Source organism: Bufo bufo, chromosome 7 (genome assembly GCF_905171765.1).
Source record: "Bufo bufo chromosome 7, aBufBuf1.1, whole genome shotgun sequence".
Lineage (NCBI taxonomy): Eukaryota > Metazoa > Chordata > Amphibia > Anura > Bufonidae > Bufo > Bufo bufo.
Genome location: NC_053395.1, coordinates 28647755 through 28674038, shown reverse-complemented (window position 1 = coordinate 28674038; position 26284 = coordinate 28647755). Strand labels below are relative to the sequence as shown.

The 26284-nt window shown below is 47.2% G+C and overlaps 1 protein-coding gene across 2 annotated transcripts in view; it reads left to right on the top strand.

The window, feature by feature from the left end:
- ABCA3 (ATP binding cassette subfamily A member 3) overlaps positions 1 to 23275 on the top strand; it is a 45867-nt gene extending 22592 nt beyond the window's left edge. For both annotated transcript variants that reach the window (XM_040441952.1, XM_040441953.1), the window contains exons 19-31: positions 527 to 833; positions 2128 to 2401; positions 2720 to 2924; positions 5489 to 5708; positions 6093 to 6254; positions 17112 to 17269; positions 17424 to 17558; positions 19763 to 19957; positions 20063 to 20250; positions 20337 to 20507; positions 20601 to 20785; positions 21262 to 21335; positions 21772 to 23275. In XM_040441952.1, the coding sequence (XP_040297886.1) occupies positions 527 to 833; positions 2128 to 2401; positions 2720 to 2924; positions 5489 to 5708; positions 6093 to 6254; positions 17112 to 17269; positions 17424 to 17558; positions 19763 to 19957; positions 20063 to 20250; positions 20337 to 20507; positions 20601 to 20785; positions 21262 to 21335; positions 21772 to 21903 (2406 nt within the window). In that variant the 3' untranslated portion in view covers positions 21904 to 23275. The remainder of the gene's footprint in view (positions 1 to 526; positions 834 to 2127; positions 2402 to 2719; positions 2925 to 5488; positions 5709 to 6092; positions 6255 to 17111; positions 17270 to 17423; positions 17559 to 19762; positions 19958 to 20062; positions 20251 to 20336; positions 20508 to 20600; positions 20786 to 21261; positions 21336 to 21771) is intronic.
- Positions 23276 to 26284: the final 3009 nt, after the last annotated feature.

Genomic DNA, 26284 nt, shown 5'->3' with positions numbered 1-26284 from the left:
CCAACAAAGGTTGGAAACATTTTATGGAGAGTCGAAGGACAATAATACCACCGAGATAGGATCTTGAAATTCTTTTCCTTGGCATGAGCTGCTATAGATAATCCATGAGAGAACATACACATCTTGAGGACATCTTCTGTTGAAAAAGTGCGCTTTTTTAAGTCTGCTTCCTGTTTTTGGAAGTAAGGAGCTACATCTGGATTACTCAAGTCCAGTAGGATCTTGTATAATTGAGACAGTGTTCTATAATGTGTATCAGGTTTTACATATAGACTGTCAAAGTCCGTCATGTCAGAACACTGCTTTTGGTTAAATAAGCTACGTACGAATGATCTCAGCTGGGCATACGTTAGCCACAATGACCCTTGGCGTCTGGTCTCCAGGATTTATATTCCATTTTAGATACATTAGAATTATAGTATAAGAGGTAATAAAATAGCTTTTAAATAATAATGTGAACTTAATGAGATATCATCTCACATTTTATATCTTTATGTACGTTACACCTTCCGTATTTCCCTCCCAGTGTTCGCTCTGGTGCCAGCAGTTCTATGCCCTCTTTGTAAAGCGAGCGTCTTACAGCTGGAGAAACTGGAAGATCGTTGTGGGACAGTTCTTGGTTCCCTTGGTGTTCACCACAATGGGCCTGACCGCAGAACTGATGTTCCCTGGACCTCAAGACTCTCCTCCGCTGGAGCTGAGTTTGGCACCTTATGGATACACAGCAGTACCATACTCGCTGCCTCCTAATGCCTCCCTCCTGCTGCAGACCCTGGCGGACAGCTTCAGAGACCAGCTGGACACGAGGCACGCTGAGCCCCAGGAAGTGATAGGTATTTATGGCTTCACAGGACATTTTTTTTTCCCCTTATGTGTAGCACTGACAACGTTTGTCAGTGTCAGATACACAGGCATTATTTATGCTGTTGAACAAAAAGGCGCACTATAGGGTGATGACGTTCAAATCAGGTAAGTAATGATTCCAGAATAAGGCTCCCCTTGAAAGGTTGTGCTACCTGTAGGCACAACTCTAGATAGGGCTCATCAAGATGTGTACTGGAATCCCAGATAGCGGTTGGTCTGCAGCCATGGATGGAGGTCTTATCAGAGATGCCTGAAATCCCCAAGGAGATGCAAACTTTCCAAAGTAACAGATTCTCCCGCGGTGCAAGAAACCAACCACGGTCCAGATTGTTGAAGGTTGAAGTCTTAGTGTTGAGTGAGCATGCTCGGCCGAACACCACGTGTGCTCGAGCGCAATTCTCGAGTGTATTTAAATGTAATTTAGCATCTATTTCTGAAAAGTTTCTGCCAGGATTTGAACTCGCAAGGACCTTCTCCACTCAGCTATAAAGCTGAATGCTAAACCGTGTCAGAAAAAACTCATAGTTTCTGATGTAGTGAGTATTTCTATTCAGCAGAAGACTTATTTTATATTTTTGTGCAGGTTAACATGTAGCTGTATAGTTTAGTGGTTAACGTCCTTGCCTCTAATGTACAAGCTTGGAAGTTCGAATCCCGGCAGAAACATTTTAGAAATAGAGATATAATATATATATATATTATAATTTATTTTTTAAATGTATAGCACAAAATTAAATGTATAATATTATTTATATTTAGATAAAATCATACTTCTGCTATATATGAATGGATAATATGTGGGAAACTACTACTGATGTTTTTAGCCATAATATATTTACATATATTATAATATATTATATATTTAGAATATATAATATATGTAGATATATTATGGCTAAAAACTTTAATATAAACCTGCATAGAAATATAAAATAAGTCTTCTGCTGAATGTAATACTCACTAAAACAGAAACTACTACAGTGTGGTCCGTATGTCCTTTGTAGAACACTGACATGGCGACCACCAGAGACGGTTGTCTCCTGGTCCATGTTCTGAGACGTGGACCAAAGTAGTGTATTTGCTGAGGGCACAATAATGAAGGTGTGCATTGTGCCGATATCTCCGATGTGCGGTCCACGGCTGAAAAATATGGCCGTCTGAGTCATTAAATATTTAAAAGGTTCATCCTCCCCAAATGATGCTGCATACCAGGTCTATAGAGCGCCTCATCCCTGTATGTGATTGTTCTTTTTCTGTCTTCAGGTAACCTTGATGACTACCTTTTGGCAAAGGCAACTGAGGAAGGCGCTCTGTTTGCCGAACACTGCCTCTGTGCCGCAGAGCTCCTTCGTGTCGGCTCCCGTTACAATATCGTTGCCCGTTTCAATAACCAGGCCTTCCATGTGGTGGCTGTCGCACTGGCACTGGCTGATAACGCTCTGTTCAGATTGGCGGCTGGCGCCAACGCTTCTCTTTCAGTAACAAACTACCCTCAACCACGAAACACCACAGAGACTGCCCAGGATCAGCTTGTCGTGTAAGCTTATTTAATTTAGTTAAATTATCTGATTTTATTCAAGTTTACTATTAAAATTATTATAATTCGGTGTTCTTGAACTAGTGGAAGTCAAGCTGTGCTTCACCACTCTCCAGTATGCCTACAGCCAACAATAAGAGGAACTTATACTTCAAATGGTATAAATCTGTTTGCAGTGAGCTCCCCCTAGTGGTGGCTGCAGGTAGCCACTTTGTCCATGCAGCTTTCGCTAAGGGGATGTATGGGAGTTTAAGGGATTGTTATAAGGTATACCATGTACTAAGTGCTGACAGAATTACTGTTTATTGCTTGCTGCAGGAGTCAGATGGGTTTTACCATAGCCATTAATCTGCTGTACGGAATGGCATCTTTGGCTAGTACGTTCTCCCTTCTGCTTGTCGGTGAGAGGGCGGTAAAGTCTAAACACGTGCAGTTTGTGAGCGGAGCATCCTCCTTCAGTTACTGGCTGTCTGCACTGACGTGGGACCTGCTGAATTTCCTAATCCCATGTGCTCTCATGCTTGTAAGTGACCCATGTATTGCATCTTTTTCATTTTACATCTTTATTTTCCATTCGTCTCCTTCACTCAAAACACTTAAGGTAATCGCCACTATTAAACGTGTCATTTTGAGGTCTAACCTTCTGTGCATAAATAATAAAATTCGAGCTACCTTGACCCACTAGTGGGAACCATGCAGTGAGCGCCCTCTAGTGGTTGCTGCAGACATCCAGAATGTTCTGCAAAAACAAAAGACAAAGGGGTAGAACTAGTTTTAATTGCTTATAGCAACCAATCGGATTCCACCTTTAATTTTTCACAGCTCCTTTGGAAAATGAAAGGTGGAATATAGTTGCTATGGGCAACTAAGCCAGTTCTCCTTCAGTTTGATAAATCTCCCCAAAAGTTTAGTCGGCACATCCTGTAAAATGAAGTCAATGCGTAAGTGCATGTTGCCATGGTTGAAACTACAGAAGTACAAGCAAACCCAATGCAGCAGCACTCTGCAAACATGGACTATATCAATTAATGCCATACTCGCTATTTAAAATCGGGTACTTGGCGAATATATTTTTATCAAAATTATTTGTGCTCGTACACCACCGCAAGTTGACCTCTTTTTGGATGGGAACCTAGGGGGTCATTTATTAGGATCAGCCTTTTAGACGCCGGTGTTAACAAGCCCCTGCGCTGGCGGTGGATCAGCTGAAGTTATCTAGAGGGGCCGGCCTCTACATACCTTGGCGCATCAAACGCCAGTCTAAATGTAAGCTAGCGCCATTGCTGTCTTACATTTAGACCATTTTCTATGATGAATCCTGCCAACCCGTCCCGTTCCACGGCCACTTTTTTTAGACCTGGCGTGAGCAGGGAGAAGTCGTAGATTACGGCGTAAATAATCTTTGCGCTGCAGTTTGCGCCAGAAATGCACTTAATATAAGCATATTTCTGGTCGTTAATGACACCCCCCCCCCCCCCCCCCCCCCCCCCTCTCCTTCTCTATATGATACCACTCTCTGTGCCAATAGGCCCCAAATTAATTCTGGGAAAGCTGATTCCTTATGCATACTGAATTTGCTGTTTGTGCCAGCCGCCTCTAATAAAAGCAGACTACAGCTATAATTTGCACTTATTAAAGGCGGCCTGTGGAAAAGATGGTTTTGTTGGGAGTGCACAACCAAAATGGAGGCAGGCCCCCCTCCAGACTGCAGAAACAAAAGGCGAAGATAGTCAGCATGTCCTGTAATGTACAGGGTGGGCCATTTATATGGATACACCTTAATAAAATGGGAATGGTTGGTGATATTAACTTCCTGTTTGTGGCACATTAGTATATGTGAGGGAGGGAAACTTTTCAAGATGGGTGGTGACCATGGCGGCCATTTTGAAGTCGGCCATTTTGAATCCAACTTTTGTTTTTTCAATAGGAAGAGGGTCATTTGACACATCAAACTTATTGGGAATTTCACACGAAAAACAATGGTGTGCTTGGTTTTAACGTAACTTTATTCTTTCATGAGTTATTTACAAGTTTCTGACCACTTATAAAATGTGTTCAATGTGCTGCCCATTGTGTTGGATTGTCAATGCAACCCTCTTCTCCCACTCTTCACACACTGATAGCAACACCGCAGGAGAAATGCTAGCACAGGCTTCCAGTATCCGTAGTTTCAGGTGCTGCACATCTCGTATCATCTGAAGGCAATCGTCTATGCTGTGAAGATACGAGATATGCAGCACCTGAAACTACGGATACTGGAAGCCTGTGCTAGCATTTCTCCTGCGGTGTTGCTATCAGTGTGTGAAGAGTGGGAGAAGAGGGTTGCATTGACAATCCAACACAATGGGCAGCACATTGAACACATTTTATAAGTGGTCAGAAACTTGTAAATAACTCATGAAAGAATAAAGTTACGTTAAAACCAAGCACACCATTGTTTTTCGTGTGAAATTCCCAATAAGTTTGATGTGTCAAATGACCCTCTTCCTATTGAAAAAATAAAAGTTGGATTCAAAATGGCCGCCATGGTCACCACCCATCTTGAAAAGTTTCCCCCCTCACATATGCTAATGTGCCACAAACAGGAAGTTAATATCACCAACCATTCCCATTTTATTAAGGTGTATCCATATAAATGGCCCACCCTGTAGAGCAGGACGTTCTCCCTGCAGGGGATTTGTACATCTGTGTTAGATCTGCCTCTGACCAAAAAATTATAATAATTGCAGTGCAATATACAAACAACAAAAATTCACAAGAATCCTTGTAAGAAAGGATCCTGTATATTGGGGCCTCCTTAAAGGGGTAATATAATGCCTTTCAAAATGCCCAGGCTTCTCATACTGGTCATATTTACCCCGGCACGAGCGTGATGCCTGCACGGCCGCCGCTGCATCTTCCCGTCGCGTGGATCAAAACAGACCGCGACGGGAACGAGCCTCCCTAGCATTGCGGGTGACTCTAGGTAGGCTTGTTCCCGTCGCGGACTGCTGTTTGCTGCCCCCCCCCCCCAGAATGTGAAGCCATTAAATGTCCTCCTTCTACTCGGTATAGACTCCTATAACCATGCCCTCTTTATACTTACAGGTGGTCTTCTATGCCTTTGGCGTGCGTGCGTATATAGATGACCACCACCTTGCAGACGTGATGCTGATATTTCTCCTGTACGGCTGGGCCAGCATTCCTCTTATGTACCTGTTCAGCTTTCTCTTCACGTCCCCTGCCACCGCCTACGTCCGGCTCAGTATCTTCAACATTTTGTCGGGCACTGCCACCTTCCTATGTGTCACTATCATGAGCATTCCAGGTAAGTCCAGAGGCATCGGGCACCATCCAGCAGATTTCCTTACCTGCCGATGTCTCCCCCATTTTAATTGGCTATAATGTTAAAGCGGCTTTTGTGGGGACCAACATATTGATGACCTATATGATCTGTGGGGTTCAGTCAGCCGGCATTCTGCCCATCCACAGTTGGCGGTAGCTGCAGGTTCTGGAAGTAACTGGCGCTAGAACACCTCCAATCCAGGTGAATGGAAGCTGTGCTGCAGTGCTAGAGACCGGACCTGCACTCATCTCCTATGGATGGGTCATCAATCTGACCAGTAATGATCATCTGATCGCAGGAATGACTTACCTTTTGAGAACAGGTTGGTATGTTTGTGTCTCACCATTTACATCTCTGTTTTTGCAGCCCTTGGCTTGGTGGAGCTTTCTCACACCCTGGACCTCATATTTTTAGTGCTACCCAACTATTGCCTGGGGCGATCATTAAGTGACTTCTACCAGAACTACCAGTTTCTGCAAACCTGCACTTCGTTTGTACCAATATCTGAAATTATCTGCCAGAAGCTGAGTAAGTAACTTGCAGTTCTACCATTTTAGTGGCTTGCTGGCTCCACACTCCACCCCATGCCCAGCGCTGTGTGCCCACACCTGACCATGCAGTTTCAGCACAGTAATAATACCCACATAGCAGTGACCTTCCAGCTGATCCGCTCACCTAGCTGTGCATGGATTTTCATATCTCCAGTAGGAGCACATGTGTATGAGAACCAGCACAAAATCCTTCATAAAACTTACAGCTTTTATTCCAAATGTTCAACCCGACTTCAAGCAGTATTCAAATCGCATAAATGGGGTGCAACAGAGGCACGTGTGAACAGGAGAGACTCTATGGTCGACAAGTTTTGGACTGCATTAGTCCTTATTCATGACCTTGAAGGGGTTATCCGAGACTAACAAATTCCCTTCCCCCCCCCATAAGCTTGGCCCCTCGCACTGAATCTACTTACCTGGCTCCCTGCATCGCTCCTGGTCCCTGCACCCACCACTTTTGCTTCTCCCGTGCGCAGATGACAACATCCGCGGTGATGGGCATGAGCCTCCCTAGCGTCACCCGCGATGCTGGGGGGGGGGGGTTAGTCCCCGTCTGCCATTGGCTGCTCTCCCTGACACCGGATGTTTTCACCCGCGCACGGGGAGAAGCAGCTGTGGCGGTGCGGGGCCCAGGAGCGGGGAGTCAGGTAAGTAGATTCAGTGTGAGGGGCCCGGTATATGTAGGGGCACTTGTTAGTCTCGGATAACCCCTTTTTAAAGGGGGTTGTTCAGGATTGGAAAAACATGGCTGCTTTCCTTCATCAGGCTTCGCATGTCCAGGGGTTGTGTCTAGGATTGCAGCTCTTCATTGAAGTGAATGAGGTTGAGTTGACATGTAACCCATGCGCCATCCTCTCCTGTCCATGTCTGGTCAGGTTTATTGTCATAGGATAAGGGGTATCCAGACACTTGGTACCACATATCTTCCAGAGATAAGAGGATCTTGCTCTGTTGAAGTAATTGACAGATGTGGCGCTGTTTTTGGAAGAAAGCGGCTATGTTTCTCGCCCATATTCATTGGGGGACACAGAGACCATGGGTATAGCTATGTCCTCTAGGAGGCGCTGACACTAGTAAAAGCTGTTAGCTCCTCTCCTGGCAGCTATACCCCCTCCAGCCTGGAGAGAGAGCTTCCGTTTTTTTCTAGTGTCAATAGGAGGCAAGACCTCCCTGCTCTGCAGGGATCTCCTGAAGATTTCTTATTTTAGTTTATTTTTTTCCTTCTTTTTCAGATGGGAAAACAGTGGCCGCCTCGCCTCCCTGTTCTCCCAGGGTCGAGTTGGACCAGTGCCAGTCACCCGCACTGCGGCGTGCCCCCACAGAAGACAAGGTGGACCAGGGCAGCCTCGCTCCCCTGCATCCCGCCAGCCAAGGGGTCACCCATCCAAGCCCCCCTTTTCCAGCGTCCTGCCACTACGGTGCCAGTAGCTGAAGGGGTGACCCTGCTGGACCAGAGGAGGGGTGAAGATGGCGGCAAGTCAGAAGATGAGGTGTAGTTCCTTGGTAGTTCCTATGTTGCTCCCGATCTCTTCCTGGGGCCGTCATCTTCCGCCATTATGCACCCCTTTCGGAGCGGACACCGGGCGTTCTGCTCCGGAGGGGGCTAACTGCCATGTGTTCAGCCGGCACCGCAACGGTGTTCCGGCCGCGATGTTTGCCCAGCCCGTACTGGTGTCCGCCCAGCCCGCGGGGTGCAGCCCACATCCGTTGCCGGGCGGGCGCATTTCGCGCGCTGCTCTGGTCTCTGTCGGCCGATGCAGGGGCTAGCAATGCCCTAATCGGCTGTGCACAGGGGCTTGGTTCTGGTGCAAATTCTTGCAACTCCATTGGGTTCAGTACCTGCCGTATTCTTTAGCTCCTTCCATAGGTGGCGCGATGACATTCTCGCTAGTTACAAGGTGTGCTGTGTGCATTACCCCCTTACTCAGGTGCTAATTGCACTCCCACAGTGTACAGGACTCGCCATATGCACTAGTTCTTGCCGTGGGCATTAACCCCCTTTCTTAGGTTGGATATTTTTCCCTACCACTGGTTAAGTACTCCGTACGCATTCCACCTTCCATAGGTAGGGTAATTGCACCACCATTGGATACGGTCCGACTGTTGCGTTATCCTTCCATAGGCGGAGTGTTGCACATCACTGTGCTTCCTGCCTGCCTTACCCCCTTCGCAAGTGATCCACTAGCGGGGGAATAACTGAACATCTTCATATACGGCAATTCAACTGCGCCACGGCCTTCGCTTATTTCACAAGGGGGCGTGGCAACAGTCGGTACTCGGCGGTGCCCAGTACTCTTACTCTAGTGCTATGAGTGCCGCCAGTGGATATTCCTCATTGTGTTCATTGTGTTCTTTTGGTGCTGTTTTTGGGCATGATTATAACTCCTCTGTCTTCTCAGGAGGTTTACTAGCATCACTTGTGTCCTAGAGACTCCCATCTCCATGGGCCTCCATTGTTCCAGTCGGTCATGATATTGTCTGCATCAGTAGTAGTGCGTACACCATTGCACATATATGGTGAGTACGTGGTGAGTACGTCCCAGCGAGTCAAGTGCTTCACTGATTGTATTCTCTATCCACCCCTCCTCCTTCTCTGGGAAAGTGGTTATGCTGGCCCTCTGGTAGCAGCTGCAGCGTGTTCTCCTCCACAGGTGCAGCCTTTCGCTAATGCTCGAGTTCGTGGTCGCTGCAGTGTGACATCCCCTCAGGTAGGGGCCCTACCCTGGCACTAGCTTGGCAGTTGCTCCTGTTCAGTGCTGTTGCAGGTAGAGTTTTTAAGGTTGCTCTACCTAAACTGGGGCAGTACAGTACGTGGCTTCTACGGATAGTCTCAGGCCTCCCCCTCAGTTTTGCGCTGACGGGGTAAGCGCTGGCTACTACTGTAGGAGTGGTATTGCGTTGCCACTACATACTTGGGTTCTGTCGTTCAGCTCTTTCATCAGGTGATGGATTCTTCTAGCACGGTGTTCGGTGGCCTTTGCGGGTGACCCCCTCCTATGCTGGGGATGGGGCTAGCAATACATTGTGACTCCCCTTGCCTGGCTTCCTCCTCAGGCAGAGGTGTTTTTTTTTTTTTTTTGTTTTTTTGCGCAGCCACTTAATCCTTGGCTACTTCTGTGTAGCGCCAGTCTCAGACAGGACCTAGCCTATTCTTCCCTTGTCCTTTTCCTCCTCTGGATCATGGTTCATAGACACCCCGCATGCCTTGGTAGTTCCTATGTTGCTACCTTCCCTCATCTGCATTTGCACGGGGTATTCTTTTGGTGGCCTTCCATTCCAGACACGCTCCGGTCCCGACTGGTGGGCTGTGGCGCCCTCCACATCCCTCCTCCTATGGGGACTCCTTCCATTGGTCTAGGAGTGCTAACAGTATCTACACGAAAGCTCCCCACCTTCTCTCCTGAGCAGGAGTTCCGGAAGCATACGGCATGGACGCCCTGACATCTCCTCGGCGGGAGTTCTCCCTCCCTTGGTCACTGCCACTCAGAGACTACCTTCTTTCAGGGTCCGGTCTTGCATCAGCATTTAGGGTCTTGGTTGACGGCGTGGCTATTGAAATAGTCATCCTGATGTGGAGAAGATTTTTCGGCGGACGTCATCTGCACTATGATTCAGGTCGGGAAGCCTGCACCGCGCAAGATCTATTATAGGACCTGGCGGTCCTCCTGGGATTCTGTGAAAGCCGGGACATTCCCTCACTCCGTTTTTTTTCCTCTCTCCACGATCCTATCCTTTCTACAATCAGGGTTGGACCTTGGTTTAGCCCTTTAGTTTTCTTGATGGGTCAGGTTTTGGCGCTTCTATCCTGGGGCAGCTTCCAGCGTCCTCTGGTGCCCATGGAAAACTTTCCTTCAGGGAGTGGCACATTCAGTTCCTCCGTACCATCCTTTACCGCCTTGGGATCTGAATATAGTTCTCTCAGCGTTCCAGTCTTCTCCCTTTGAGCCCTTGGGGAGAGTTCTCTCCGGCTCCTGTCCTAGAAGGTAGTTTTTTTTCTTTTTTTTTTTCTTGTGGCTATCACCTCCATCAGACGGGTGTCTAAGTTGGGGGTGCTCTCTTGCAGAGAACCCTTCCTGGGTCTTCACAAGGATAAGGCCGTTCTCCGGCCCATTTCTTTTTCTCCCGAAGGTGGTCTCTGTCTTCCACATCAATGTAGAAATTGTCCTTCCCTCACTGTCCCTCTCCTTCACTCCCTAGGGAAGGGAGTTACGTCATGACGTCAGGGCTCTGATCATTATTTTTTTTAAACTAGTTTTATTGAAGTATTAACAACAGCATGGTGCATCACAGTCTGGAGCAATGGCAACCCACGCAGGAGAGCCACTAACTCCACATCAGATAATGACATTACATAGTGTAGTGGGTAAGTTATCGTATTATTCAACCACCCGACAACAAGAAGCAGCATATACCTACATAGTAGCATTCAGACACCCAACGCAGTGGGGTCCTCCGATACAGAGTGCAAGTGCACAGATTGCAAAGAATGAGTAGAAGAGCACCACTCCCCCCATACCTTCTGAAATTTCCCTGGGCATTTTCTGTGAATGTATACCACTTTTTCCATCGACATGGCATGATTCATTAAGGTCTTCCATTGGCCCACTGTGGGAGTTCTTTCCGCCATCCACCTCAAAGCTACCGCCTTTCTGGCCAGAAATAGAGCCTCCCCCAAAAATACTCTCTGATAATGTGTCCACTGCTCCTCCTCTAATATCCCAAGGATACATATCTTTGGGCAGACCCCTATCGAGACAGGTAATATTGTAGAGAGGATTTCCACCACTTTACTCCAGAAAACCTGTAGGTATCTACACCCCCACATCAAATGCCAGAAATCAGCACTCTCTTCTTGACATCTATGACACCCGCTGCTAGGCGATCTTCCCATCTTATATAGTCGAAGGGGGGACAAATAGCTCCTATGCAATATGAACAATTGTGTCAACCTATTATTTACCGATGGGGAAACCTTATTGGGAACTAACATAGCCTCCTCCCACTCTTCAGCTTCAAGATTTGGAATGTTAGCTTTCCATTTCGCCTCAACCTCCAGTGGTTGTAGAATCATGCGATCACCCAGCAAGTATGTGTACAATATAGAAATGATACCCCTAGGACCCTGCGATCTCAACACCCCTACTAATGGATACTTGGAGATACTGCGATTCATGCCTTTAAACTGCGCATTCAGGGCATGTCTTAATTGAAGATACCTATAGAATAGAGAGTGGGGAATCTCAAACTTTTCCTGTAGTTGTTGCATAGTCCGCAATACACCTCCATCATAAAGCTCAGCTAATGTCCTCACCCCACACCCCTTCCATATCATCGAGCCCTCCAGCGTCATCAAGTGTGAAAACATGGGATTATCCCAGAGTGGGACCACATCTGGTAAATCTACATAGGAGTTGAATTTAGCCGCTTTCCAGACCTGATTAGCTAGTCTGTGAGCGAGAAGTAGCCTCGTAGAAACAGTGCTTGGAGATTCCAACACCGGCCACAGAGTAGACAAACTAAGATGTTCCCTCAACCAGTATTCCGGCCCAGGTAGATCTCCCTGCCCAACCCAAGCCGCTATATACTTCAGCTGACTGGCCAGATAATAAAGGAAAAAGTCAGGTAAGGCTGCCCCACCCCTTGTCTTGGATCTCTGTAGCACTTTTTGTGACAGCTTCCTCCTAGCCTTGCCCCAAACAAAAGCCGTAGTCAGGGAATGCAATCTGTCAAAGAATGTCTTGGGTACCGGGGCACATGCGTGCGACAAAAGATACAGACCTTTGGGAAGCAGAATCATTTTAACTAGATTCAGTCTTCCCATTACAGAGATCGGTAATGCCTTCCAAGTTTTAAATTTATCAATAAATAGGGATTCAATCGGGGTTATATTTTTTTCCACCGACGCGCATGGGTCTTTTGTGACCACTATGCCAAGGTACTTAAACTGATCCACTACTTGTAGATTATTTATACACTCTGGCCAGCCATGATCCCAAAGAGGCATAATAGCTGATTTCATCCAATTTATGTGCAAGCCCGAGTATGTGCCAAACCTCTCTATTACCTCAATTGCCCTGGGAAGGGTCCGTTCAGGCTCATCCATAAACAGGAGGAGATCATCCGCGTACAGGCCAACCTTCTACCTTTAGATATCCCTTTGATGGAGCCATCCTGTCTAATACGCAAGGCTAAGTGCTCGATCACCACCGCAAACAGGAGGGGGGAGAGGGGGCATCCCTGTCTTGTACCTCTATGTAAGGTAAATGAGTCTGACTGGGTTCCATTCACTAATATATTTGCCTTAGGTCTCTGGTACAGGATCTCTACCCATCTCATGAACCCCTGTCCAAAGCCAAATTCCTTCAGGATCCGTAACAAGAATGGCCACTCCACAGAGTCAAAGGCCTTGGCCGTATCAAGTGACGCCAGGGCCCATTCACGACCCTCCGCTACTCCTATCTGAGCAATAACCTGTGCTCTCCTGATATTGTCAGAGGTGGTCCTCCCCGGCATGAACCCTGCCTGATCCTGATGTATTATAGACGTAATCACTTTATTTAATCGGGAGGCTAGTAACCTAGTCAGGATTTTGTAGTCTAAGTTTAGCAATGATATTGGCCTGTAGGAGCCACACACAGTTGGGTCTTTATCCGGCTTTAATAAGACCACAATAGTGGCATCATACATGGTCTCAGGTAGCTGATGCCGCCTTAATGATGTTAAAAACATTTTAAGGAGTTGAGGGCTAAGACTCTCACTGTACTTTGAATAAACTTCTATTGGGATCCCGTCTGGGCCCGGCGCCTTCCCAGCTGGTATATCATGGATAGCCAACTGGATTTCTTCCAGGGTTATGTCCTTATCTAGGAGAGCTCTATCCGCCCCATTCAACCTGGGATGGTCCACCTCTGAAATGTAGTCATTCAGATCCCTATCCGAGTATTGAGCATCTGAGCTATACAGTGACTGGTAGAACCGCTTGAATCCGTCAAGTATTCCAACACAGGACTCTACCAACTGTCCCTCCGGGTTCAGAATACGTAGTACCGGGGGGGACGATTGATTGGTTCTAGCAATCTGAGCCAGTAACCTACCTGCTCTGTCTCCCGATTCAAATGATTGTTGCTTCATGAAGAATAACTTACGTTCACTTTTCTCCTTAAGGTATAGCATATACGCCCTGCCCCTAGCCATCCATTCTAACCTATTCCCTTCTGTTGGATCAGAACAAAAAGAGGCCTCGGCCTCCCTACACTTGTTATGCAGGTCTGATTCCTGGCGAGATGCCTCCCTTTTTACATAAGATATTGAGGACTTCAAACATCCCCTCAGGTAGGCCTTCAGGGTGTCCCATAGTAGTAACCCTTCCGTCTCATCTCCCTGTACCTCTAAAAATACTCTCAGCTGGTCAGGAATCCTATCATTCTGTGTCAATAGGGAGAGCCAAAAAGGATGGATTCTCATCTTCCCCCCCCCCTCCAGAGGTAGCCCCAGGAATACCAAAACGCGCTACAACCGCAGCATGATCTGATGGGCCCTGTGGTTCATAAGTTATTGCTATCAAATCTGTATATATAGCGGCATTGCCCAGAACATAGTCGATCCTCGAAAGTGCCCCCCTAGCGGGAGTAAAACAGGAGTATTCCCTCAGCTGCGGATTCCTAAGTCTCCATAAATCCACCCAGCCCATTTCTGCAGCAATTCTGAACAGCGTGGTCGTCGAGTGGGTCCCATTCCCCCTTCCCTCAGGTGGTCTATATCTGTCTACCTCCACCTGCATGACCATATTGAAATCTCCCATACAGATCAACCTGGCCGAGGGGTATTGTGCCGCGAACCCCAGAATAACATGGAGGATTGAAAGACTAGCCGGGGGGGGGGGGTTATATATATTAATTAGCACATAAGGGATATGATTAATAAAGCCATATACTAGTAAGTATTGTCCCTCCGGATCCGCAGCTGACTGCTGTGGCTCCCACAGGAGTCCCTTACGCACCAGTATAGCCGTACCTCTAGAATTTGATGTGCCATATGATTGCAGCGACCACTGCACCCATTGTTTAACAATTCTGTGTCCAGTTTCAGGCGTCAAATGCGTTTCTTGAAGTCCCAGAACGTGAGGGCAAAAGCGTCGTATATGAGAAAATACCGCTATTCTTTTATTTGGATTCCCCAAGCCTCTCACGTTCCAGGACATCACCACCAGCGAACCCATAATTCAGGTATAGGGATATCCTTCCAATAGTGCAGGGCCACATCCAACAAGTGGATATAAGCCTCGCTCAGTATAGTAGTTCTCCTCCCAGCTACACTCCCCCTGCTGAATTGATGCAACCATGCTTTCAGTAACCTCATAAACATGTAACATAACAGTTGAACATCTAACACATCAATACAGACATTTAATGTATGCGTTATAGTGTTAGTAACATGGCAGGCTTAATCGGGGACCAGTGCGGCAAATAAGGTGTTATGCCCGTACCGGTAGCCGGTCTCACCCTGTTTAATGTAAACGATACAGCTGCAGGTACAACCAAACCTCTCTAGAAGTAGATATGCCTTTCAGACCTTCATTAAACCACGTCTACATCCTAGTTAGCTTAATAACTCCACTGATCTGAAAACCCCATACTATTGCATTGCTAGCAGGTAAGGTATGGTTTGCACCGTAAGACAAAGAGGAAGAACATTAACTCAGTGGCAAGGCACCCATAACATGCCGGTCCATAAACTCAGCAATACTTGCGGCTCAGTCCCGATGTCTCTGGTTAGCACGGCCTGGGACGTCTGGCGATCCAGTCTTCAGCTTCTTTTGGGTCAGTGAAAAATATAGGCCGTTCACCATCCACAACCCGAAGTCGCGCAGGATAAGCCATCGAGTACTGCAGATTTAGCTCCCTAAGGCGCCTCTTGACCAAAATAAAGGTGGCTCTTTTCTTCTGCAGATCCGCAGAGAAATCTGGAAAAAGCGACACGTTGGTATTTTCATGCATCAATGCACCCTTGCTCCTTGCTTGGCTGAGTATTAGGTCCCGATCCTTCCAGTTTAATAGGCGGGCTAGCAGGGGTCTTGGTGGTGCGCCTGGAGGTGGTGGCCTAGCTGGGACTCTGTGCGCCCTTTCCACTGCATAGGCCATGGAGAATGTGGCATCAGGGAACTGGGCCTTAAACCACAACTCCAGGAAACCGGCAGGATCTCTCCCCTCCGCTCTCTCTGGCATCCCCAAGATCCTCACGTTGTTGCGCCGGGCCCAATTCTCCAGGTCGTCGCACTTCTGCCGCCATAGACCTACAGCTCTCTCCACCTCCGTCAGTCTCGAATCCAGCGGCCTAGTGTAGTCCTCCAGCTCCGATACCCGGACTTCTGTTTGCTTGACCCTCTCTCTCAGCTGATGCACGTCCTGTCTCAGCAGTCCCAGGTCGACTCGCACCTCTTCAATCTTACAGGTAAGCGAGGATTGACAGGAGGATATTGCTGTAAGGCGCTGCTCTGAGACCACTTTCAGCGTTATCTCAGGTTCCCCAGCATCGTCGGTCTCCATCTACTGTGCGGCCTGCCCACGCGTCACCGCTGCACGTGGAGTAGCGGGAGCTGCGGCGCCATGTTGGTTTTCCTGGCGGGCATATTCTTTGAGTTTATCAGCCGCGGACTGTGCCTTGCTGGGACCCATATCTTGGTGCCTGGGCTTCCTCCTTCTCCTCTGCACTTGCCACTCTGTATCTGAGGAATGCAGCTTGACAGGATTAGTCAGGATTAATTCCAGGGACCGGAGCCTCTCTCAAGTGCGTGTGCTCATGCCGGCAGTTGGCCACGCCCCCGGCTCTGATCATTATTGGCGGCCTCCAGTCCCTTCTGGCGTACGGAACCCCTTTTTGTCATCCGGAGGTTCCACGCAAGGGATTGGCGGCCTCCAAGGTGGCAATTGCACGATGGATTCGGTCTGCAAATGCTGTACCATCCGCACCCGGTGCGGGGTTCCGCCCTTAAGTGTCACGGCTCGCTCCACTGAGCGGTGGGCGCTTCTTGGGCTCTGAGGCATCGCGCTTCGACTGAGCAGTTGTGTAACGCGGCTACCGATCCTCCTTACACACATTCACAAAATTTTACCAGGTGCATACTTATGTATCGGCCGACGCTGCTTAGGCCGCATGGTCTTGCAGGCGGCAGTTTCTTAGATACCAGCGGAGACGCTTGCTTCCATGGGCCTGTGGTTTTTCCCTCCCTGTACCCCAGGGGAGGGCGAGAAAAGGAGATTTTTGTATAACTTAACAGTAAAATCTCTTTCTCGCTCTTCTTTGGGGGACACAGCACCCACCCAGTATTGTTGTTCGGCCACAGTTGGGGCTGTTGCTGGTTAGAACCCTGTTGGGTCTTTTGGCATGGTTGGTGTTCCATGTTTTTTCTTGGTTGGCTTGCTTCTCCTACTACTTGTACACAAACTGAAGCTCTCTCTCCAGGCTGGAGGGGGTATAGCTGCCAGGGGAGCTTTATCTAGTGTCAGCGCCTCCTAGAGGACATAGCTATACCCACGGTCTCTGTGTCCCCCAATGAAGAGCGAGAGAGATTTTACTGGTAAGTTTTACAAAAATCTCCTTTTTTTTTTCTAATCCTTGACAGACCCTTTATAACTAAAACCTTGATAATAATAAATTGCTTGAGGTCATGACTGTTACCGGCCATAGTATCCTCCAGTGATAACTTCTTAAAGGGGGTTGTCACTTATAGGATCACCTCTGAACATTACAGTTATTAAATAATTGTTAATTATCACATGTTCTACCACTGAAGATGAAGTCGTCTATGAAGTTCACCCATATTTTTCCTTTCCAGATATCACCTATCAAACCAACTATTACTCTTTCTCCTCGCCGGGTGTGGGGCGCTACTTGACATCCATGGCTGGTCAGGGACTCGCCTTCCTTTGCCTTCTCTTCATTATTGAGAGCCAAGTCCTCTGCCAGCTTTGCAGATTCAGGCGCAAACACTGGGTACGGAATTTGGGAAGGGTTGAAGGCAATATAATGGTGTTCAGCTTATGCTATGATTGATCCGCTAGTCTTAGTTTGACCCTCATCAGTGATGTGAGGGAGTCATTGGGTTTACCCTGTATGTAATGTTTGCTATCTATCTTCATCTTTGCAGTCTTCACGTCCTCGTTCTCCTGTGCCTCCCTCAGAGGACCGGGATGTGGCAGATGAGAGGAAGAAGGTGTTGGAGTCTCCAGCGGAGCAGCTCTCGGCACTTTGCAGCCCACTGGTTATCCGGGAACTCAGCAAGGTCGGTTATAGTGGCTACGACAGGTCATCTAATGAATAGGTGGGGGCCCCAATATTACCATGAAGGAAAGGGCCCAAACCTTAATTTCTAGTTGGTGCTGATTCATTTCTGTGGAGAGTGGCTGCTAGAGCACCGCCTTTTTTTTAGCGGGAAAAGGGTACTTGGTTAATGGTGGGGGGGTCCCTGACCTATGGCCTGTCAAGTCAGAGCTGGATTTAAAGGTCAAGACTAGAAATGGGGTTTATCTTCATATAAGCATGAGGGAAGGAGGTATCTCAGCCATCATCTGGGTTTTGATATTGATGGCCTATCCTCAGGATAGGTCATCAATATCAGTTCAGCAGGGAGTCTGATGCCAATTAGCTGTATGAAGAGGCCACGACGCTTAAGCCATATGATGTCCCGTTCATTGGCCACACGACCTAGGCCCATTCAAATTAATGGGGCTGAGCTACAATAGCAAGCGCAACCAGGATCCAATGTACAGAGTTGTGCTTGGTGAGATGCAAGGAGGCTGTGGCACTCGCCAGAGCTCAGGTGAGCATTGCGTCTTTCTCAAACGTCTAGGGCGTCTGGAGTCGGTTCCTCGTTGTTCTCCTACTGATGACCTAAACTAAGGATAGGCCATCAATATGAAAATCTCAGATGACCACAGTGGGGAGCTGAGTTGTAAGGAGCAGTGGCCGAGTCTGCTTGCCATCTCTATGAGGGTTACACAAACAGCCGTGGAAAAGTGATATACGTTGGGTCCTGGAATCCCAACCCTCTTCTCAGCTGAAGACTTTGCCTTATATTTCAAAGATAAAATCGACTGCATAGGGGAGTTTCTGAAGGCCTTTCCTCTTAGGGTAAAGGCACAATGGGAAAAAGATGTTGGGAGTATTACTGATACTTAGTGGGAGGAGACGTTGGCATTGACCCCGAGCCTATCCCTGAGTGAAGCTGCTAGACTGTCCCAGCTGGTTTTGATCCATAGGGTGTATAAAACCCCGCTATTCCTGTTTAAGATTGGATATAGAGGAGACTCCTGTTGTCCAAAATGCAGCAAGTCAGAGGCTGATCTGTTACATAGGTTATGGATATGGTAGAGAATATTGGAGTGAGGTAATACAGCTTATCAAAGTGTATAGTGCAGATTTCCCTCTTGATCCTAAAATGTGCCCACTCGGCATTTTTGAATCTTATCAACTACAGACGTCTATTATAGGAATAAATAGGATGTTGTACCAGGCACGTAAAACCCTGGCAGCCAAGTGGATACTGCCTCCTGTTATAGCAGAGTACATAGCAGGACTGGATGTTGTTATAAGACTGGAAGGGGGGGGGGTCGGTCTATCTCAAGCGAAACCGCCTCTTGAAATTTGAGGCTATTTGGGGTCCGTCCGGGGAATCTGCAGTCCGTGGTTGGCACTTACTAGGGGACATATGCATCCATAATTGAGGGGGAGTATTATACTAGGGATCCGTTTTGAACACCACTGAAAGCCAATGGAGGACGGATCCGTTTTCACGGACACAATAGAAAAAGTATCCATCCTCCATTGACTTTCAATGGTGTTCAAGACTGATCCGTCTTGGCTATGTCAAAGATAATGCAAACGGATCCGTTCTGAACGGATCCACAAAAAACACGAGTGTGAAAGTAGCCTAAAATGCTAGTGCATGCCCTCATCATCTCCCGCCTTGACTACTGCAACATTCTCCTCTGTGGCCTTTCATCTAGCACTTTTGCTCCCCTCCAATCTATTCTCAACTCTTTCTCCTCTGCCCACCCCCCTTCTACCAAACTGTTCACTGGGTCCCCATTGCCCACACGTAATCTCCGATCCTCACAGGACCTCCTCCTCCTCTGTTCTCCTCTCATCTATTCTTCACACAGTCGACTACAAGATTTCTGACGTGCCTCTCCCCTACTTTTGTAACTCGCTCCCCCAACATCCAAACATTCAAAAGTAACCTGGAAAGCCTACCACCTGCAAAAAGTATGCTGCTACCACATGGCCAAATGAGCAGCATTGACCCTCGCCTACTGTGTGCTCTTCCCCCCCCCCCCCCTTCCCTTGTAGATTGTGAGGGTCCTCTGTACCAGTTAATGGTTCCTTGTTTATTGCATTTTATATTATATATGTGTATTCCCATCTTGATGTACAGCACCATGGATTTAATGCCGCTTTCAAATAAATAATATTGCTTTCATCCTGAAGGTTTATGGCCACCGCGCTCTACTTCTTGCCGTCGACCGCATGTCTCTGGCTGTGAGCCGTGGAGAATGCTTTGGGTTGCTTGGTTTCAACGGAGCTGGTAAGACGACCACATTCCGAATGCTGACGGGAGATGAAAGCATCAGTTCGGGGGATGCCTACATCGACGGGTACAGCATCCTGAACAACACCAAGAAGGTAACTGGGCCAATGCACGGGCCAAACCTTTCTTCTTTCATTTGTCTCCTTTTAATTTCTTATAAACATCTCCTTGTCTTATGATAATTTCCTTGCATTATTAAGGCCCAGCAGCGGATTGGCTATTGCCCACAGTTTGACCCCTTACTGGATCATATGACTGGCAGAGAAACCCTGTGCATGTATGCCCGTCTACGGGGCGTCCCTGAGATGTACATTAATAGCTGTGTAGAGAACATGCTGCGGGGGCTTCTCCTGGAACCACACGCTAATAAACTAGTCAGGGCATACAGGTGAGTAGGTCGCACTGCTGGGTAGTCTTGTAGTCTTGTTTAGTTTCTTCCCTATTATGATGGCTATTTATCTCCCATGTATCCAGCGGTGGAAACAAAAGGAAGCTGAGTGCTGGCATTGCTCTGATTGGTGGTCCACCAGTCATCTTCATGGATGAACCTTCCACTGGAATGGACCCAGTGGCTCGGAGATTACTGTGGGACGCAGTGACCAGAACACGAGAGAATGGAAAGGCTGTAATAATCACTTCTCACAGGTTAGACACTATTGTAAACCATGAAGTGTGAGGAGGACGGAAGGCACGTTCTTATGAAGAAGTTTTTGTCTCTAACTACATAATGTCTTCCAGCATGGAGGAGTGCGAAGCTCTTTGCACACGGCTCGCCATCATGGTGAACGGTCAGCTCAAGTGCCTCGGCAGTCCTCAGCACCTGAAATGCAAATTTGGTAGTGGATACACACTGCTAGCCAAGACTTCTAGAGGTGGAGACGATCTGGTTGCTTTCAAAGATTTTGTGGAGACAGTCTTCCCAGGTTAGTATGACGGCGGACACCACTCCTGCAGAGTTCCAAAAATTCTTATGTGGTGAGCCCCTCCGGTGGTGTATTGCCAAATTATTTATTCCTCTTACTCTGGCTGTATGGCCTTATGGACACAACCGTTTCTGTTTTGCAGACCCATTGATTTCAATGGGTTTGTGGTCCACATCCGTATGCCAGTTTCACAAAGGACATGTCCTATACTTGGCCTAAAAATGCAGACCATGGACCCATTGAAGTCAATAGGTCCACAAAAAATGTGGATGCAACACGGACGGTATCTATGTTTTACGGATCCGCCAAATACATACAGTTGTGTGCATGGGTCCTATGGCTGCCACTCCCGTTAATGAGCTGGCAGGTGGGCTCATGGTTTGGGCGGGTATCTGAGGACCTTCTGTAGTTCCCTGATGGTGGCACTGCCGGTAACATGTTGTTCTGTAAGCAGTGGTATGTTTTGTCTCATGCAGGCAGCCAGCTGAAGCACGAGCACCAGGGTATGGTCCATTACCACATAACAAACCAGGACCTGAGTTGGCCACAGGTAAGAAGAGGGTCATAATCATATCTTCTTGTTCTTATGTATGCTATCCATAATCTTACAGTCTGCATACACCCAGTCACCTACTAACACCCTTAACATCTTGCAAGGGACTTTGAGCATATAGAACTCCAAAGCTCTGGCCAAAAGCCAAACTTCCAGTTTGTTGCCCAGAATAATGTATTAAAGTGGTTTTCCAACATTCAGACCCTTGCAGTGTGGACGCACTACAAAGATAGAAGTCTCCACTAGAAGTATGACCACTGTGGTCCTTCTGTATCCCCCCACCAGTCCAATGTTAACTTCTCTATAGTAATGAGACATCCATGAGAAGCTATGGTGGATTATGGAACGGTTTTCTAACTTGATTTTGGTGTTTTTGTGTTTTATCTACTCCACACTTTCAGATTAATGATCCTTTTTTTTTCATCTTTTTCAGGTGTTTGGAACTTTAGAAAAAGCCAAAGAGAAATTTGATCTTGAAGATTACTGCGTGAGTCAGATCTCGCTGGAGCAAGTCTTCCTGAGCTTCAGTCATTTCCAGCAGACACCAGAAGAGGTCGTAGTATAGAAGAACATACAGTGGTAGACCCGTCGCAGAAATTGAAGGCATATGGTTTGGATATGCCGACAAAATCAGATGGGACCCACTTCTTTCTCTAGAACTCTGCTCCATAAGTAAAGGAGAGCCCACCATGCCTGCGTGTATTTCTCTCCATTCACTGCTATGGGAGCTCAGGAAAGAGCCGAGCGAGCGCAGTCGGTGTAAGCGTGACCACCACTCCATTCACCGCTATTGCACTGCCGAAAGTAGCAGAGCTGGCACTCGGCTATTTTCAGAACTCCCATAGTGGTGAATGGAGGGTGGCGATGCTGGCTGTTCACTTTGGGGGCACCGTTCTGGAGGTGTCTAAAATTAATGGTTTATCAGTGTCTGAGATGAGACAAGCCGTCCTTTTAAGCATCACACAGTTTGCTGTGAGACCTCTCCACAGACTGCAGACACTGCCTGCATTCTCAGATGTCTTTTGTCCTGTGATGTCCCCTGTCCATCCATGCACAGTTTGCCCTCCTGACCAATTTTTCCGTCTGTGACTTCTACTTTTGGTGTCTAGCCCAGACTTGCACTTTCCTTAGCAGAAGAACCAACGTCTACATCTGTCTAACCATTTCAGTGTGAGAATTATCCGCCCGTTCAATCCCTTCTTGGCAGGACTTTTATAACCAGCTTATCCCGTGCCGATGACCAGTCTCCTCCACTGTCTAACCGTCGATGCCCACCATTAACCCGTCCCGCCTTCTGGGATTACTTCCGTCATTCTACCCTGGGAGTGACTGCACTGAAATCAAGATCTACCACTGACAACTGCACACTAAAACTTGTACGAGGCACAGCGGGGATCTACTACATGATGATTTGTAATATTGCCCTAATTGTTCTACTGCTGGAATGGAAATTATGTTGAGCACTATGTTGATTTGAAACAATGCAATTTTTTATTTTTTTTGTTAGAATCGGACACTAAGGCTTAAAGGGATTTCAATAGAGAAGGGAATTATTATTACTAAACCATGGGCTTGTCGTTGTGACCGCTGCCTTTACATCACATGGACTGGTAGCCCTACTCCTGCATTTCCTTCTAGCTCTACTGAAAGCCCAGATGGAGGGACCAGGAGCTTTAAGGAATGTCATCTAGGGAGTAATAGTTAACACTTTAGCTTCCAAAGGCTGAAGTGAATGTATGTGCTCTGTAAGCACAGCTGAGCATGGTCGGCACTGACATGACCCTCATTGCGAAACTAACCCCCTTGTATGAAGAGCAAGGGAACAATGTGTGTGTGATGCCCTGTCTGTCCTTCGGAAGACACTTTGACTGCTCCATGCAGACGTCTGATTGTAAAAACTCAATAAATCTTATTTATGCTGCTCTTTTGAAAGCCAATGACTTTGCATCATTTATTCTATGAGGCAAGGCAAAGTATAAATGTGAAGTATAACGGACATATTAAAGGGGTTGTCCAGCTTTGGGGAGTCTTTCTGCTAGACGCACCCCACCGGACCTAAGGAGCGAAGAATGCCTAAATTCTTCCTGCTGCTGGGTTCTGGCTTCTTCAATCCCCCGCTGAAGTCCCTGCTTCTAAAAGATCCGGTTTGATGGATGGTCATTGGCTGCAACAGTGACCCAGTCACTACACATGGAGGGGAGATGCCACCGCTGTAGCGGCATACGTGACCCCCTTCAAACCAGATTTTTTTTGCTAGCGGGCATTGGAACGCATCAATCAGTGGGGGACCAAAGGAGTCAGAAGGCAGGGAGCAGGTAAGTATGCTTTGCTCATTCAGTCTGGCGAGGCTGGGGGAGTAAGGTCTGGTGGAAAGGCCCCCCCAAAGCTGGATAACCCCCTTAAAAGATGTGTACACTTGTGCTATTATTTTAGATTCTTATTGCTCTGAAATAAAAATGAGAAAAGTAGTGTTATGCAATGGAGCCCTATTGGGGACAGCTGGATTCTAATGTCTGTAAAGCGCTGCGAAATATAGTAGCGCATGTGTTAAGCAAAGGTGTTTGCCGGATTTGTGGGAGGGGAGGCTGACTGACGACCCTATTTAGCCTCACCTGCGTCCTCAGGCTGACGTCAGCTCGGTAATCTTCTTTCCGGGATTTCAGGCAGCAGCGTGCAGTGTTTTATTTCGGTTACGGAGGGTGCAGCGGAGGAAGCAGCAGTCGAATCGGGTGCCACGGTCGGTGAGGTAGGATCCGGGTGGGCGAGGGAGGAGGGGTTCTTGTGGCGATCATTGCACAGGGGGGGGGGGGGGGTCCAATGGGCCGGCTTCTAAGTGTACGCACAGCTGGGCACTGCGCAGAACATGCACACTGGGGGGGGGGGGGGTGCTGGTGTTTAGAGCAAGCGCTCCGGTTCTGAGGCTCTGCGCTGCACGACATCACGCAGCGCATGCGCAGAGGGAGCGATGGGGCATGAAATAGGAAGGGAAAACATAAATAAATTAATACATATGTGAAATATAAATAAATAAGTAGAAACAAGGTGCACGGAGGAACGGTGCAGGGGGAATTGAGTAGAAATCATGCAACGCTATATAAGTTACGGTCGTGTGGTGAGCCCTATCCCTCGGCCCAATACACATTCCGGACGATGTCTCAAATTCACAGGGCGTATCGGCAGTTGGTCTGACTTCGACAGGGAGACGCTTCGCTTTTTTTCGGCTTCTGACAGAGTAAGAGTTGGTCGGTCTGCCAGGACAAGGCAGCAGCATTTGGAGTCACGTTAAGCGGGTGGGTGTTGCGGGCCCTACGCACTTAACGTTAAAAAAAAAAAAAAAAAGATAAAATAAATAAATATATATATATATATACACTCACCTAAAGAATTATTTATATATATATATATATATATATTTATAGGTCCTTCTCAAACAATTGGCATATTGTGATAAAGTTCATTATTTTCTGTAATGTACTGATAACCATTAGACTTTCATATATTTTAGATTCATTACACACAACTGAAGTAGTTCAAGCCTTCTCTTGTTTTAATAATGATGATTTTGGCATACAGCTCATGAAAACCCCAAATTCCTATCTCAAAAAATTAGCATATCATGAAAAGGTTCTCTAAACGAGCTATTAACCTAATCATCTGAATCAACTAATTAACTCTAAACACCTGCAAAAGATTCCTGAGGCTTTTAAAAACTCCCAGCATGGTTCATTACTCAAAACCGCAATCATGGGTAAGACTGCCGACCTGACTGCTGTCCAGAAGGCCATCATTGACACCCTCAAGCAAGAGGGTAAGACACAGAAAGAAATTTCTGAACGAATAGGCTGTTCCCAGAGTGCTGTATCAAGGCACCTCAGTGGGAAGGAAAAAGTGTGGCAGAAAACGCTGCACAACGAGAAGAGGTGACCGGACCCTGAGGAAGATTGTGGAGAAGGACCGATTCCAGACCTTGGGGGACCTGCGGAAGCAGTGGACTGAGTCTGGAGTAGAAACATCCAGAGCCACCGTGTACAGGCGTGTGCAGGAAATGGGCTACAGGTGCCGCATTCCCCAGGTCAAGCCACTTTTGAACCAGAAACAGCGGCAGAAGCGCCTGACCTGGGCTACAGAGAAGCAGCACTGGACTGTTGCTCAGTGGTCCAAAGTACTTTTTTCGGATGAAAGCAAATTTTGCATGTCATTCGGAAATCAAGGTGCCAGAGTCTGGAGGAAGACTGGGGAGAGGGAAATGCCAAAATGCCTGAAGTCCAGTGTCAAGTACCCACAGTCAGTGATGGTCTGGGGTGCCATGTCAGCTGCTGGTGTTGGTCCACTGTGTTTTATCAAGGGCAGGGTCAATGCAGCTAGCTATCAGGAGATTTTGGAGCACTTCATGCTTCCATCTGCTGAAAAGCTTTATGGAGATGAAGATTTCATTTTTCAGCACGACCTGGCACCTGCTCACAGTGCCAAAACCACTGGTAAATGGTTTACTGACCATGGTATTACTGTGCTCAATTGGCCTGCCAACTCTCCTGACCTGAACCCCATAGAGAATCTGTGGGATATTGGGAAGAGAAAGTTGAGAGACGCAAGACCCAACACTCTGGATGAGCTTAAGGCCGCTATCGAAAAGGATTCCCGACCAAGTATTGAGTGCATAACTGAACTTAATTATTTGAAGGTTGACTTTTTTTGTATTAAAAACACTTTTCTTTTATTGGTCGGATGAAATATGATAATTTTTTGAGATAGGAATTTTGGGTTTTCATGAGCTGTATGCCAAAATCATCAATATTAAAACAAGAAAAGGCTTGAACTACTTCAGTTGTGTGTAATGAATCTAAAATATATGAAAGTCTAATGTTTATCAGTACATTACAGAAAATAATGAACTTTATCACAATATGCTAATTTTTTGAGAAGGACCTGTATATATACATACATTC